General features: G+C 43.6%; 1 protein-coding gene across 4 annotated transcripts in view; it reads left to right on the top strand.

The window, feature by feature from the left end:
• The window catches only part of IGF2BP3 (insulin like growth factor 2 mRNA binding protein 3), a 355866-nt gene extending 341838 nt beyond the window's left edge, over positions 1-14028 (top strand). For all 4 annotated transcript variants that reach the window (XM_029589081.1, XM_029589083.1, XM_029589084.1 and 1 more), the window contains 3 exons: positions 4621-4752; positions 10417-10530; positions 13130-14028. In XM_029589081.1, coding sequence (XP_029444941.1) covers positions 4621-4752; positions 10417-10530; positions 13130-13237 — 354 coding nt within the window. In that variant the 3' untranslated portion in view covers positions 13238-14028. The remainder of the gene's footprint in view (positions 1-4620; positions 4753-10416; positions 10531-13129) is intronic.
• The last annotated feature ends 1626 nt before the right edge of the window (positions 14029-15654 follow it).

Genomic DNA, 15654 nt, shown 5'->3' with positions numbered 1-15654 from the left:
ACACCTACATTGTGGCCTATCAACTTTATATAGTCCAATAGTTACATGACTGGGTAAACCCTTCGTGGACTCCTTTGACAGGGAGCAATAGCATTATCACCAGACTGTCTTGAATGCAGAAGAGTGCAAGAGGCACCTTATCCAGGCAGTGTATGAGGTTTTTTTTGTTTTGTTTTTTAACATGCCTTCTGGATCTTCTGCAGCAGCCATTGGGGTGTTCTGAATTGCCTGGTTAAGAGCAAGCAGTCTGCAGGAAGATTTCCTTGACAAGATTGTCAATGCCCCATGCTCCAGTGACAAAGTCAGAAACCATTGCCCAAATTTAGAAGTGGCATGCAGCTATTCAGGCCCTATCAGTGGGCAGCAACTAGCATTCCGCTTCCATGCATACATAGTTCCCTTATAAGCGGTCTGTATTTTCAGAGATGCTCCTTCTATCAATTTTAACAGTATTGTGCTCCACCTGTGCTCAGGGCCAGTGCAAGGTTATAAGGTGCCCTAGGTGAACCTTCTGCCTTGCTCCCACTTCCCTTCCTGGTCCAGGCCCCATCTCCGGCCCCAACCTCATTCACTCAGGCGCACCCTCTTACACACACTTAGGTACCTTGTCTCATTCACACACACACACCCTTACATAGGCTCTCTCCCTTCCTCTCGCTTACACCATTGCTCTCACTCACACGTACACACACAATCCCTCTCACTCACACGTACGCACACACAGGCACCGCTCGTGGCCCGCCAAGTCTCTGCTTCTCTTGGCCGTGAGCAGGATACCAAGTCTTTACTCCTCTCAGCTGTGAGCGGGATAGGCTCTGCTCACAGCCCCACATGGATGCTCTTAGCTGCACCATAGGTGACCGCCTAGTTTGCCTATTGGGACGTGCTGGCCCTGCCTAAGCTTCTACAGCATATGATTCCAGATGAAAGACACATGCATGAGAGGTGTCAAACTAAGACATTGCAACAGTCTCATCCTAAGCCAGGACCTAAATTTTTATGAGCCTCTGATCCTGGGCATTGATCCTCCAGTAGGGGGGAGGATCCATCTGTTCCTCAATGAATGGAGTAATATTACCAAGGACTATTGAATCCTCGAAATTGTGGAGTCTGGTTACCATTTACACTTCTCCAGCACATCACCATTGTTTGACCTTACTCTGAATCTGTCTCACTCAACCCAACTTTGTCTTGAGGTGAAAGTCGCTCCTCAGTCAGCGAGCAATAGAACCTGCTCCTCCTGAAGAACATGGCAAGTGTTTCCATTCCTGCTACTTTGTCATCCCCAAGAAGTTAGAGGGATTGAGCCTAGTCAACTTCACCAAATTGAACCTTTTCCCCACCAAGAGAATCAAGCTCATCATGGCTTGGATAGTCTCATTGGAGGAGAGAGTGTTTTTCCTTTCGGAAAGGGCAGTCTGACTTCAGGCATTGGTCCAGGTCTTGCTATAGCAAGATCATCACAACCCAGGCAGTCTGGGTTATTCTCTGTCACATGGTGGTGTTTGGTGCATGTGGTCCCCATGATGCACCTGAACTTCACTCTTCAGTGGGGCCTCCATTCTCAATGGGATCAGCTGAGTTAACCACGGTCATTTCATAAGTTACCCTGGAGAAGAAAACACACCTTCATTGGTGATAGGACCCACTGGTCCTAGAATTAGGTTCCCCTCTTCAAGTTTTACCTCTTCAGGTGACACTGGCGATGGATGCCTACACCAGAGGGTAAGATATGTGCATACGCTTCTCCTAAGTTTCTATCTACCATGGTTTCTGCTGTTCACTTGAATCAAGCTATTGTTTGGCCTACATTCTTTCCAAGGCCACATGCACATAAAGGAGAAAGTAATTTGCTGGACTGAAAAAGGGCCTTGACCTATTACAGAAGAGACTCAACTATATTGTCCAGTTTCTCAACAGTTTCTATCCTGTAATCCCAACAGAATGGGCATAGCATTGCCAGATGTACTTTGTTTGACTGATTAGTGGATTGCATTATGAATTGGCCAAGCCACCCATTTTATTCTCAGAAATTACTCTTCGTGACATTAAGTTGGAGGCACCAAAAATTAAAAAAAATCCATTAAAAAAACCAATCTGCCCGCCGGTCGGTGGGTTCGAAAATGGACACTCAGTTTTGCCAGCGTCCGTTTTCCCATCCCATGGCTGTCAGCGGGTTTGAAAACCGATGCCGGTAAAATTAAGTGTCAGTTGTCGGACCCGCAGACAGCTGCCACTTCCACTAATGAAGCGCTAGGGACTCGCTAGTGTCCCTAGCGCCGCCTCATTAGCACACAGCCTAATTTGAATAGAGAATTGCGCACCCAGGAGAGATGCCTGGGCACGCTTTAGGAGAGTGGGCGCTCAACTCGGAGCGCTGGCTCTCCCACACATTTTATTGAATCGGTCTGATTGTGTGGCGAAAGGTGGTGGATGCACACAAAGAAAGCATGTTAAAGATTTTCTGATGCCATATCCTTAGAGAGAAATGAGGCGCTGTAGTGAATGTGTGAGAATTTTAGTGATGTGTTATCTTCTCTTTTTGAACTAATTATGTTTTGACAGGGAAGTTTGTTGGTTATTGTTTAATATTGATATAAGAAACCCACTTACATTGTCCAGACCAGGGATGGCGAACTCAAGTCCTCTAGGGCCGCAAACAGGCCAGGTTTTCGGGATATCCACAATGAATATGCATGAGAGAGATCTGCATGCACTGCCTCCACTGGATGCAAATCTTTCTCATGCATGCTCATTGTGGATATCCTGAAAACCTGGCCTGTTCGCGGCACTCAAGGACTGGAGTTTGCCATCCCTGATCCAGTCAGTAATGCCTTCAAACATATTTTCCTTTCTGGTGTAGCCTTTTTTAGCCTTTTGACTTTAACTTACTGCTATGATGCCTCTCCAGACTGAGAGGGCAAGTAATGCTCCCTTTGCCAAAGGGCAGTCTTTATCAGCTGCTGAGTGTTGGGATTGGCACAGTGCCTGGTACTCCCTACTAACACCCTAAACCAGTGTTTCCCAACCAATGGGTTGGGTTGTAGCAATCTTGTTTCTCTTTCTACTACACCACCTGGCCTGCAAGATATCCTCCTGTCAGCAGGGGGAGTCAGAGAGCAGCACTCATCTGCTTCTGCTTTCCCCTCTGCTGGCTCTCCTCTACAATTGAAACTGCACTGGGCCCTGTAGTCTCAAGTCCTGTCTGCACCATGCAGTTCCCATTGCGGAGGGGAAACAGGCAGAGGAGAAAGAAGCATCCCCAGGTAAGTGCTGCTGGAAGGAGCAGCCGAACTTGCTAGGAAGCTGGAGGTTTTGGGGGAGAAGGAAGGGAAGATGATGGGGTAGTGGGCTGGATAGAGAGAAGGAAAGTGAAAGTGCTGATGCCAAGGAGGTGAAGAGGGTAAGAGAGGGAAGGTGATGGAAGGAGGTGGAGGAATGAGAAGATAGGAGAGAGAAGTTGATGGAGACGTCTGGAGGAGGAGGGAGAGAGTAGGTAGGTGATGATGCCAGGAGGGTGGAGGGACAGATCATTGAGTGGAAGATGATGGTGATGATGCTAGGTGGGGGAGGGAGAAGGAATGAAGGTGAAGGCGATGGTGATTATACTAGGAGAGGGAAGAAGGGAGGGGAAGGTGATGAATGAGGGTGGGAGAAAGAGGCAGAAGCTGATAATATCAGGGGTTGAGGGGAGAGAAAAGAGAAGAGAAGGTGATGATGCTGGGGGAGAGGGATGGGAGGAGATGGTGATGATGCCGAGGGTGGGGGAGAGAAAGTGAGGACTGCAATGGAATGAAGGGAGAGGGAAGGGGGGGAAGATGGTGAAAAAGTAATGGGGGTGGGAGAATGAAGGGAGGGTGGTGATGCCAGGGGGATTGGGGAAAGGGAAGGTGAGGGTGTATCATGATGAAGTGAGCCCAATGTTAGGTGTGCCACCACACAGAAAAGGTTGGAAATCGCTGTCCTAAACCGTGCTGTGTGCCTCGCTGCCTGTGCATCCTCAGGAAGAACCTGAGATTTGATGGGTGACTGTGTTTAGCAGTGCTGCTGGGGCAGAGGTTTTGTGGCCTTGCAAGAGAGTTAAAGGACCATTGCTAGACTGGTGTAGCAAACATAAGGACCAAAAGGTTCCCAGCAAAAAGCATCCTTGCTTGGCTTATCCTTGGTTTCGTACTAGTGCTCTGTAGCAGATGCAATGAGCAGAACATGCTTGCCAGAGCAGGAAGCTGCCCCTGCGTGTCTGCGGATGCCCCGAATCTCTTCTGAGGTAAAGGAAGCACCATATAAGCAAGGATCTTCAGACAAGCTGAAGATTATTTCTTGTGGGCAGTTTGTACAATCTGGCTTTGAGATAAATGTGCAGCTGCAGGTATCACTGCTAAGAAAAAGGGAGCCTTTTGAAATGAATCTGTTTGAACCTGTAACTGGTGGTCCAAAAACTTGGTAACAAAACCAGGCAAGCTTCCCAGCCCCAGTCCTAGCAGCCAAAAGTTGAAAAGGGTATGCAACTAGCAGGCTAGACTGCAACCTGTTACTTAAGATGCAGGACTTTCTGCTGAGGGGCTGTTGGCCGCACTGTTGTTCCCCGCGTATTGCTGACAACATGATTTATACTTGCAGGCCCAAGGGAGGATCTATGGGAAACTGAAAGAGGAGAATTTCTTTGGACCTAAAGAAGAAGTGAAACTTGAAGCTCATATTAAAGTACCATCTTATGCTGCTGGTAGAGTCATTGGTAAAGGAGGCAAAACGGCAAGTATTTACATTCTGTAGACTACGAACACATAATGTGTGCGATCCGTGCATCTTTCCCCCCAGTTCATTTACTAAGAACAAAAGAAGGCCCAGGTCTGTGTATTTGAAAGTAAATTTTAAGTTCTTTTTCAGTAAGCAATTAGCAGAACATGGTTATTTGGCTGTAAAGGTCTTTAGTATTATACAGTTGCTTTTGGAGATGTTAGAAATTCAGTGATCTTTATATTAAAATTTCTTAATCACTAATGCCATAGCATTAAGGATGTACAAAAAGGACATACATAATTAGAACAAACATAAAACAGGCAACGCACGTGTATGTCATAAAGTGAATAATATGCCAGCATTTTCAGAACCAAAATTGTTTAAAACATTTCATGATATTGTTTAGTGGCTAAAATACTGTAATGTGCAGTTGCATAAGATAGCCCGTCTCCTGAGACATGTTCCTGACAGGGTGTGGGGTTCAAGGTTGTTTTCCCCTCTTAGTTTCCTGCAAGCTTGGTGTAAACCTTTGCAAATGGGGAATTTGTTGCATGTGCCAGGCCATCTGCTTCCTGATTATATTCAATATAACCCAGTGGGGCATGCAGACAGGCCTGGGAGATGTTGTGTAACAAGTTACAAGTCTCTTGAGAGGTTTCTCCTCTTCTGTCCATTGTGGATCATACAAGGTTTTTGCCGGGAGTGGGTAATACAGCATTTCTAGCATGGGCTCACAAGGGGCTGACTTTCTTACATCATTTTATCCAAGAGGATAGTGGATCGGTTTGCAGTTTCACTGATCTCCAGTCTGTTTACTTTACCCCACAGAAAATGTTATGCTTATGTACAAGTTTGGCACTTTATTGAAGCTGATCTTCTTAAATGTTCGCCACTCATTGATAAAACTGAATTGGCAAGTTTTTTTCTCGGTACCACTGGGGAAGAAGATGTCTTGTGCCTATCTTAAACGGGTGGGGGCTCCTCATGATATACCAGCCTTGGTCACTCGCTGGAATCAGGAGCTGATTACACTGGTTCCCCTCCAATTGCTTAAAGATTGTTTTGTACATCTTGGTGCAGTTTCTGAAAATGCGTTACTAAGAGGATCACATTTTAAATTTTTTTGCAGTATGTATATACCCACTATTTGGGCATTTGAAGCCAAATTAGTCCAGATTTCTGTATAAAATGTGGTGCTGCTCCAGGGACCTTTTCTCTCAGCTTCTGGGATTGCAATGTTATAAGTGCATTCTGAAGGAAGAATCTAGATTTTTTTTTTTTTTAAAGCAACTTGCTCCTTCGGGTGGTACCAGCCTCTCCTTTGCTGTGTTTATTTGAAAATCAGGAGGAGGTTGCCAACTCTATGAATCTCAGTGGCTGTTCCTGCAAAAAGCATTCTCACTGGCTAAAAAGTTGACTTCGAGTGGAAATTATTGTTAAATGTCAGATTGAAATTGATAAAATGATCAGACCATGGCACCTCCAGTACAGAGATGCTGGAGGAACAAGGGTCTCTCAAAGCATTCCTGAAAAACAAATCTGGTCTAATGTATGACCCTGTCAATGGGTAGGATGAGGCACTAGTTGGAGCCAGCCCAGAGAGGTTAGGATGCAAAGAAAGTGCACAGCTAGAGGTCATGGTTTCCATGTCCATATCTAAGTTAAAGTCTCTGAGAAGTGACCATGTTGTTTAGGTTGGCCTTTAAAGAGGCTAGTTCAAAAAATGGTGATAAATTGAAGTGTAATGAAGTCAGTGGACAATATACAAGACAGATGCTCAAGGTGTCTGACATTAATAAATGCCGAAATATAGTAGTATTAAGCTAATGCTTTTATTGTTTTACTGTTATGTTTTTAGGATTTTGTTATTTTAATGCAGTTTAGTCATTTTAGGTGTCCAATTTATATTTGATTAATGATATATTTTATGTATCTGCTGAATATTTTAATAATGATGTATTTATGAATTTAATGTTTTATTAGTATCTTGTAAACCAGTATGATGCTACCATAAATAAAATAAGTTTCATACTGAGAAGAGTTGGTCAGATATTCCAAGGACATGTTCCAGCAGTGCCTTTATATAACCATAAGACCCTCACCCAAACCTCTTTGTGGGTTGACTACAACTTTATAACCTGCTGGACATAATTGATTTGATAACACATAAACAGCCAAGTTTCTGTGATACAGAAAAAATCAGGTTTTTTTCTCTGATCAGATCATAAATATGATGAAACTTTTTCTTAGTGGCTTGAATTTTAACCAGCATAAAAGAAATATAGGAGTCCAATGAATTAACCAGACGCTGTTTTTAGTCAGAATAGGAACTAAAGTCGTCGGGTCTTCATACCTTCCTTGTTCCAGGATGACCAGAATTGTAGCAACCAGCAAGAGAGCATTCTCAGAAGATGAGGGAGCGAGATATTCAGCCTCCTCAACCCTCATCACACTCAAAGGAGCTCTTTTGCTCTGCTCCTTCATGTGTGGGATGAAATGCACTTTCCTTCAGTGTTGACCAACAACTCTTGATTGCCCCCCACACAGATGATATCGGGCTTTATTCCAAGGATGACAGCTGAGCCACTGGGATTGCTAACAGGAGGCTGACGGCAGCTCACTTTGGGGGGGGCTTTAAGTGGAAAACATTCTTGTATCCTGGAGCGAGGCGGCAAAGAAGACAAAGCCATTCTCTATTTGCTGCGTATCTGGAATATTGCAAAACTAAGCTATGTGATGCCAAAGTCAAACCTGCTTCTTCATTACAGGTGGATTTTTTTTTAGAAGGTTTTCTGAAATATGAGACCATCTTACTGATGCTGGCATGACTGGAGATAGCAAAAATAAGGGGAGAAGAGCAGTACCCACAATGGAGCAACCACAATATATTAAGTGTAGCATACATAAAGAACATTAAACTTCAAATGAAGATTCAGTCAATGTAATAAGTGCCAAGCAACGCAATTCTTTAATGGGGAGATTTATAAAGGTGTCGTGTGGATTTCCAGGCTCTGACTTCTTAAACCCTGCGGGGTTCCCAGTACTATTTTTATTTATTTATTTTTTTTTAAATCCTTGTTCATCGTCTGAGACCTTGGACTAATAACAGTAATTTGAGATGCCTTGACTTTCTCACATGTGATTCGGAGACACCAAGCCATGTCAATAATTGTGTCACATGTTTAATTACTAGTTTTGGGCTCTTGTCCTTCCCAACACAGCCGGAGTGGCGAAACACGGTCCATGTCAGGGGACCTACCTGTATTTCACCTTTATACATCTACCCATTAAAGAATTGCGTTGCTTAGCACCTCTTACATTGACTGGAGATAGGACATGCCCACACCCCACCCCTATTATGCAAAACATTTTTTTACTTGTGTACCGGGAGATGCATACATATCCGGGCGCATCTTAAAATCCACACAGCACGCACTGGGCCGATACATGCACTTATCTCCGGGCTTTGGTGCGTGTAGTCCTTTTAAAATTCACCTGTAAGGGAGCAGTACACAATGGGGGCAATATAGTGATGTGCTCCAGAGAGATCTTGGGTTGGTCAGATCTGATGGGCTTAGTTACAAAACAGTATGACAATATGGTGGCCAGAGCCAGAAGAAGTCTATAGAGAGGTATTGCCACTAGAAAATAGGTGATAAGGTCTCATCAATGGTTTCTACAGAAGACTTTATCTGCCGTATACCTCCAAAACGATAGAGGCAGTTTGGAGTTTGGCTTCTAAAACTTATAGAAAGCATGTCTTAAGACCCCAAATATGTATATCCTATAGGAGATGGGGTATGTGCTAGAGCAGTGGTTACCAACCTGTGGTTCACAGACCCCAAGGGGTCCACCTGACCATAAAAGCAGGTCTGTGAGCTGTGTGAGAAGATGGAAAATACGGCTCCAAGAAGACCGATAGGCCGCTGCTGGACCCCATCCCACAGCGGCCAAAGAGTGAAAGAGGCCAGACAAGCTGCCAGCACACCCTATTTCGCTGGCGGCAGGAGGAGGAAGCAGGTTGCTGGGCTGCCGGTGCACCCCATCTCGCCAGCCTCAGAAGAAGGAAACAGGCCATGGGGCCGCTGACGCACCTCATCTAGCTGATGGCAGAATGATGAAATTTGCATATATTGAGTCTCCATGATATGCAGATTTATTTCATGCATATTCATTGTGGATATCCTGAAAACCCAACTGGCTGTGGGGTCCCCAGGACAGGTTAGGAAAGCCCTGTGATAGAGGTTTATAAAATTGTGTGGTATGGAACAGGTAAATAGGGAACAGTTATTTACTCTTTCAAACAGTGTTAAGGGACATTTCCCTGAACCTAGCAGATAGCAAATATAAAACAAATTTAAAAGTATTTTTTTAGTCTCTGCAAATTAAGCTATGGAACCTGATACCAGAAAATATGATTAGTGCTGGTAGTATAACAGAGTTTTAAAATGGTTTGGACCTGTTTCTGGAAGACCTAAATTAGCTAGACAGACTCTGATTTCTCCACCTCTTAGTTCCCAGGAAAGTAATGTGAAATAGACTTTCATATTAGGGATTTGCCAGATATTTCAGGTGGTCCAGACTGGCTACTGTTGGAGACGTGATGATGGACCACTGGTCCGACCCAGCGTGTCACTTATGCTCTTAAACCAATATTTTTCAGGGGACATGACATTCCGTAACACGCAGGCGGGCTAGGAGGCTGACATGAGGTAGACTCAGGGTTTAACATTGCTTCACAGACAAGGAGCCATGGAACAGCCTCACGGTGGAGGTGGTGGAGAACAAAACCAGTAACAGAATTCAGTAAATCCTAGGATGTGTGTATAGGATTTTTTAGTTGTGAGGAAGTAGAAAGTACTAGAGATCTAGTAGGGATCTACAGCATTGCAGCTGGGAGAAAACTGGACAGACTTGGAGAGGCCTCTTGATCCTTACTTGCCATCGCTTTTAGGTTACTTAAGTTGAAGAGGTTTTGACATCCAGCCTATCTGCTGGGCTTGTCTGTCAACCTCCGCTGTCCATTCCTCCAGCCAGGAGGGAGACTTCAGCAATCTGAAATGACCATCATTCCTCATTCCATCTTTTGCCTTCTGAGCACCTGTCCTCTTTATATTTGCTCTGCTAGTGTGAGCTTGCTCACTACCTCTTATAGTTGTATGAAATGCAAATATTTTTCAGTTGCCTGCAGAATATAGTAGTGAATCTTAAACTTTAAATGTGATTAAGCTACCTGTTACCATGCAGGGAACACATTTAGTTTTGTTTACTGCTCAAGAGAATGAAGGAAGAGTCAGTAATTCCTGAAGGCCAAAAAATTCCTTAATGTCAAAACAGTATACAGTATTTCAATCTCTCTCTCTCTTACACTGCCTCGTGTCTTCTGTCCAGCTTCATTAGGGCCCCATAAAAGAACTAAAATGTATATATATATATATATATCTCAAAACTAAGCAACTGTATGCGAGGGGAGGTTATTTGTTTGTGGGAGGATATTTAATCACAATTTCCCCCCTTTTTTTTTTTTTTTTTGATTTAAACTAATGCTGGATTCTAGACAGAAGGAAATATATTGGCAGTTCGTTTTCAGCTAATTTTACAGTTCTTTCTGGTGCCAAAGCCATACAAATAGCCTTATGAGTTAAATTTAAAAGAAATCTCTGATGTTACTTTCAGGTAAACGAGCTTCAGAATTTAACAAGTGCGGAAGTCGTAGTCCCTCGGGATCAGACGCCCGATGAGAACGACCAGGTGGTGGTGAAAATAACGGGCCACTTCTATGCAAGCCAGGTATGCACGTAGGGTCTGCCAGCACTGGGAAGACGTGGACTCCTGCTGCTCCTCAGTTACTGGGCAGTTCTTATGTGGGGGGGGGGGGGGTGTTTAGTGAAAATCTCCCCCTACTCTGTGCAGTTTTCACCTCAAGGTGATGAAAGCGCCTGAGATCTCCTGGATCCAGAGGTAATCGGAGAGAGATTGCTTACAGAAGAGAGAGGCATTCCAGCAGACACTATTCCATAAAAATTGACTGAATGCTGCTTCTAATACGCATTGGTTCTGGTATCGGTGGTACAATGCTGCAAGCTAAATGTTCTTGTAAATGGTTTTGCTAAAAGACTCTGCCTTACTGCATAAAAATGTTGCCTCCTTTCATGAGGTGGGGGCAGGGGGTGCTAACAAATCTATTTCTGGGTGGTCAGAGCAGCAATAAGAAAATCCTTTGCTAGTCTGGTACCTCCCACATAGAAGTGAGGTGTGGCTCTCATCGCTCTGCGATATGAACAAATTGAGACTAGCAAGCTCTGCTCTCTGTCAGGCCGATACAGTAAGGACGCGTAAGAGAGAGGGCGGCAGTGCCGGGCGCACCCGCGTTTGCTGCCCGCACAGTTTAGATCACATACCGCTCGATACAGTATTTAAATGACACGCAAATGCAAGCCGCATCCAAAGCGCGTCCATGAAGCGCAATCCATTTTACTGTATAGAGCGCTATACAGCGCCTATACAGTATCCTGGGTGCGCTGGTACCTGTCATTTCAAATGACATTTGAAATGACAGGTACCAGGAAGTGGATGGTTCACCTGTGCGCGCGGCTCTGATTTTCCGCCTCCTTCGGACGGGCAAGAGACGAAATTGCACGGGCAAACTTCCTCCAGTCCCCACTCACCTGCCTTGGCCACGGCCACGCAAGCCCCCAGCAGCAAATGGGCGTCCATGGGTGCCGGTCTCCCGTGCGGGCGCACTGACAGCTCCGGAGCAACCCCAGTCCTCTCTTCCCTCCTCCCGAGGCGCGCACCGCGGCTCCCCTGCCTCCCGGGGACAGCCGGCGGCGAGAGCGGCTTCAGCAGCCCGGGGCGGATCGGGCGCTCCCCATGCAAGGCGCGGCTTCCAGCAGCGCACGCCGTGACCTCAGACGTCCAGCCGGGCGCTCAGGTCACGGCGTGCGCTCATGCACCTTCGCCGGCGAGGGCTGCTGGAAGCCGCTCCTCGCATGGGGGGGAGCGCCCGATCCGCCCCGGGCTGCTGAAGCCGCTGTCGCCGCCAGCTGCCCCCGGGAGGCAGGGGAGCAGCGGTGCGCGCCTCGGGAGGAGGGGGAGAGAGGACTGGGGCTGCTCCGGAGCAGTTCTTGTTTCTGCTGGCGACGTATGTTTGTCATTCAAAAGAAAATTCACGTGCAGTAAGTCTGTTACAATTTATTCACTATTTGCTTTAATAACATGTCGAGTCGTTTTCTCTCTTTTGTTCCTGGCTGACAGCTTAATAGCATCATTTCAGCTTTAGTATTGCTGCCACTTTAGTAATTATTTCTCCTTTGCAGTGAGCTTTAACACTGTCCATTTTTTAATTTCGTCTCTCTCTGCTAAGTTCACCACACTTACGCCAGAGTAAGCGTAGACGGTAAATTAGCTGGTTAAAGATGCGGCAAAACAGTTGGTTAAAAAGGCGATAATCGGGCCACACGTTACTGTATGGGAGGGAATAGCTAATCCGATCGTTTACATCTCATATACATGCTGCGGGCGGAAATGGATACGCGTCTGTTTCAGGAAGCGGTAAGGATTGGTAAAAACGGATAGTGAATCGCGGGTTAGACCTACGCGGCCAAATTGTGGGTACAAAGCGGGTTAGAAACAGGGTAACAGCGGCCGCGCTTTACTGTATCGGCCCGTGTGTTTGTCAGGCATATTGCTGAATATCGACCTGTTTGTTTCTTGGCTCTATTGCTGCCCCATGCCTTATTTCTAGGGGGTTTGTTTGCTCTTTGTTTTGTTTATAATTTACCTCTCTTGTAAAACAAAAGGTGTGCAGCTTTTATTATGGACACACGGATTATTTTGTTTGTTTTTTCCTTCAGATTTCAGGCTTTATTTATGCCATTATCCTGCTTGTTCTCAATGTGGAACAGTTTCTCCATTTACATTAGCACTTTCACTATAATGAAACTGAAAAATGTTAAAGCTACGTGTTTAAGCACCTTTCATTATAAGTACAATTGGGAATCTTAATTTTTTTTTAACCATAGCTGCCTTTTTTTTCTTTCTTTTATTGTTTTGAAGTCACTTCTTAGAGTAACATTTTGCATATGCAACTTGTGATGTCCTTTAATTTTTATAAACAACTGCCTTGTATTTGCATTTTGTGCAGTTTTAAAACCATCCTGTTCCTGAGCATAAAAAGAGATACCTTTAAAACATTCAGATTTTTATTTATTATTTTTTTTAATACTAACTGCTGACCAGATTTGGGCATCTGGTGCCTATAGTTTAACCAGTCCTAAACAATGTGTCCCGGGAGGGTAACTTCCCTGATCCAAGACTCTAGACATTAGTTTTTGTAGAACACCTTGGATAAGCTTTCACAATAAACTTGACACACTTCACCTTGCAGCTTGCCCAGAGAAAAATTCAGGAAATTCTGACTCAGGTAAGAAGGCAGCAGCAACAGCAGCAACAAAAGACAGTACCAAGTGGGCAGTCTCAACCAAGACGGAAATGAGAACGGTTCGGGAAGCAGCCCTGCGCAGAGACAGATGCCAGACCAAAGACAGACTGTGTAACAGACAGGCCACCAGGACCCCACCTGGTGCTGTGCGAGGAAGTTCCAGCAAGTCAGTCACCTGTTTGAGGACCAGGCAAATTATGAACTCTGTCTCTGTATGAATGTATTAATTAGGCTCTCTCAAACTTCTGAATCCCCAGCTTTAAAGTAAGGACCCCTTCACTTCCCTTTTGTTCTATTCTCATAATTTACCATAAACCTAGTTAGTCTCTATTATATTTTTGTTTTTGTTTTTTTAAAATTTTTGTTCCCCAGCAATTTTAAAACTTGGTTTAATGAAGCTTTCTCTTCTGAGTTCACTGGTTTAAGAAAAGGCATTGCTTGTTGAAGTCCAGCTGTATAGGGAGAAAAATGGTTTAAAAGAAAAAAAAAACAAACTACAGCTGGAGGGTGGGATTTGAGGGTGGGCTAGGGTTAGAAAGGATTTGGACAAGGTAGAGTTAGTCCCAGTGCTAAACAAGTGGCATTCTTTTTTTACAATTTGATTTATTTTTACATAACACTGCCATGAGTAACCTAAGGGAAGTGTTGAATGGTGTTGGCCAGGGCATGAAAAGATAAAATATGCATTTTACTAAACTACCTCAGGCATTAGTACCTCAAAGAGAAATTTGTTCGTTTTTTTTTTTTTTTTGCGCCTTTTTTTTGTATTTTGTATACTTTATAAAGCTAATAGTTCTGGAGCGTTTTATTTTTTTAATAAAAAATAAAATTTTGATCAGCCACCAGCCAGGAGTGCTGCAAGGTTATTCTGGGTTATATAGTATGTTACTTCTAGCTGCTGGCTGATGGGAGTAAGAAATGTCAAAATATTAACACCTCGGTTTTTCTGAGGCCCTCAGAACCACCATAATTTAGACAATTCAGTGACTGTCCAGAAGACATTGACTCATACCAACACTTCTGATAGCAATGCCAGGTAATTTTTCCTTTTTTTTTTTTTTTTTTTTAAGATCGGAAGAAAAAGTTTGTAATGGTACTTTTTTTTTTTTTTAATTTTAATTTTTTTTTGGGGGGTTTTTTTTTTGGGGGGTGGGTTGGGAACAGAACAAGGAAGTGATGGCAAGAGGCTGGGGTTGGGCAAGGGTGGGGAAGATTTTTTTAAGATGGCTGCAGGAGGCTGGGTATGGGGGGGGGTTGATTTTGGAGGGTTTGTTTTGTTTTTGTTTTGAGGGTTTGTTTTTTGTTTTGTCTTTTTTTTTTGGTTGAATGCATGAACCCTTTGTGCCTTTGACCATCACTACCTAACAATGCGACATTGAAACATTTTGCAGCCCATTTGGACTTTGCCAATTCTGTTCAAAGAGCAAGCTTCATCTTCAGTTTGGTAGAACGCTTTCATCTGGTGGAGCGGCACACACAAACACATTTTTTTTTCTTTTTTTGTTGATGTTATAAACCCGTGCTTTCCACGGATCACATCCTACTGCTCTCAGTTAAGGTAACAGGAGAGAGATCAAGTACAGTTTGATCATCTTAAGGATAATGGCTATGTTTACATATCTAGCCGCTATAATGGGCCACACTAAGCCACTTTGAAGGTCTAAAAGCGACACAGTACAACCTCCTAGCTTGGCTTACAATAGATGCAGCAGGGTTTATGCACATTTTTGCAACCAACCATTAAATGCGTATTAAAAAAAAAAAAAAAAAAGTCAACAGGCAGGGATTACAGGAAAGCTACCAAATTTATTTTAATTTTAGAATGTAATTTGAATGATTATTGTGGTAATATACATTCAAGTTTCAACAATAAACTTCAGTCTACCTCAGTTTTAAAAGATGTGGCAACACATATGGTGCATAAAGACTGCTGTATGTGTGTGTACGCACGTTTGGTGTGTATACACAGAGCCATGCTATTACCTCTCTATCTTTTTATTTTTTTTTGTGATGTTTTTGTGCATGAGATGATCAGAATCACCATGCTGCACTGATTAAGGGGCACAATTAGCAAAAAAAAAAAAAAAAAAAAATCTCATCATTTTTGTTGATCTACCTCTTAGATTCATATTGAAATAGAGGCATTTCTGCATAGACTAGAATAATTTTTTTCCCAAAGATCATTGTTGTACAGATTAGAGAATTTTGAAAATGGTCTGAAGTGGTTTCTTTTCCTGCAACTATATACTTTACTAACTGGTTTATAAACCTCAAACTTATGTTGTAGTTTTAGCAAAGAAAATAAACCTTTTTTTTTTCTTTCTTGTCAAGAGTGACTTCATCTAGTGTTTAGGAGAATTTTTCTCATATTGATTTAAAAATACGAAATTATGAAAAGTCATTGAATAGCATTTTGAATTTCTAGCTGAGGCTTCAGGCTAAGTCCAACTTGCCTTTCTTAACATTTTGAA

Source organism: Rhinatrema bivittatum, chromosome 2 (assembly GCF_901001135.1).
Source record: "Rhinatrema bivittatum chromosome 2, aRhiBiv1.1, whole genome shotgun sequence".
In the NCBI taxonomy this organism is placed as follows: Eukaryota; Metazoa; Chordata; class Amphibia; order Gymnophiona; family Rhinatrematidae; genus Rhinatrema; species Rhinatrema bivittatum.
Note: the sequence above shows the minus strand (reverse complement) of the source record. Positions and strands in the feature narration are given on the sequence as shown.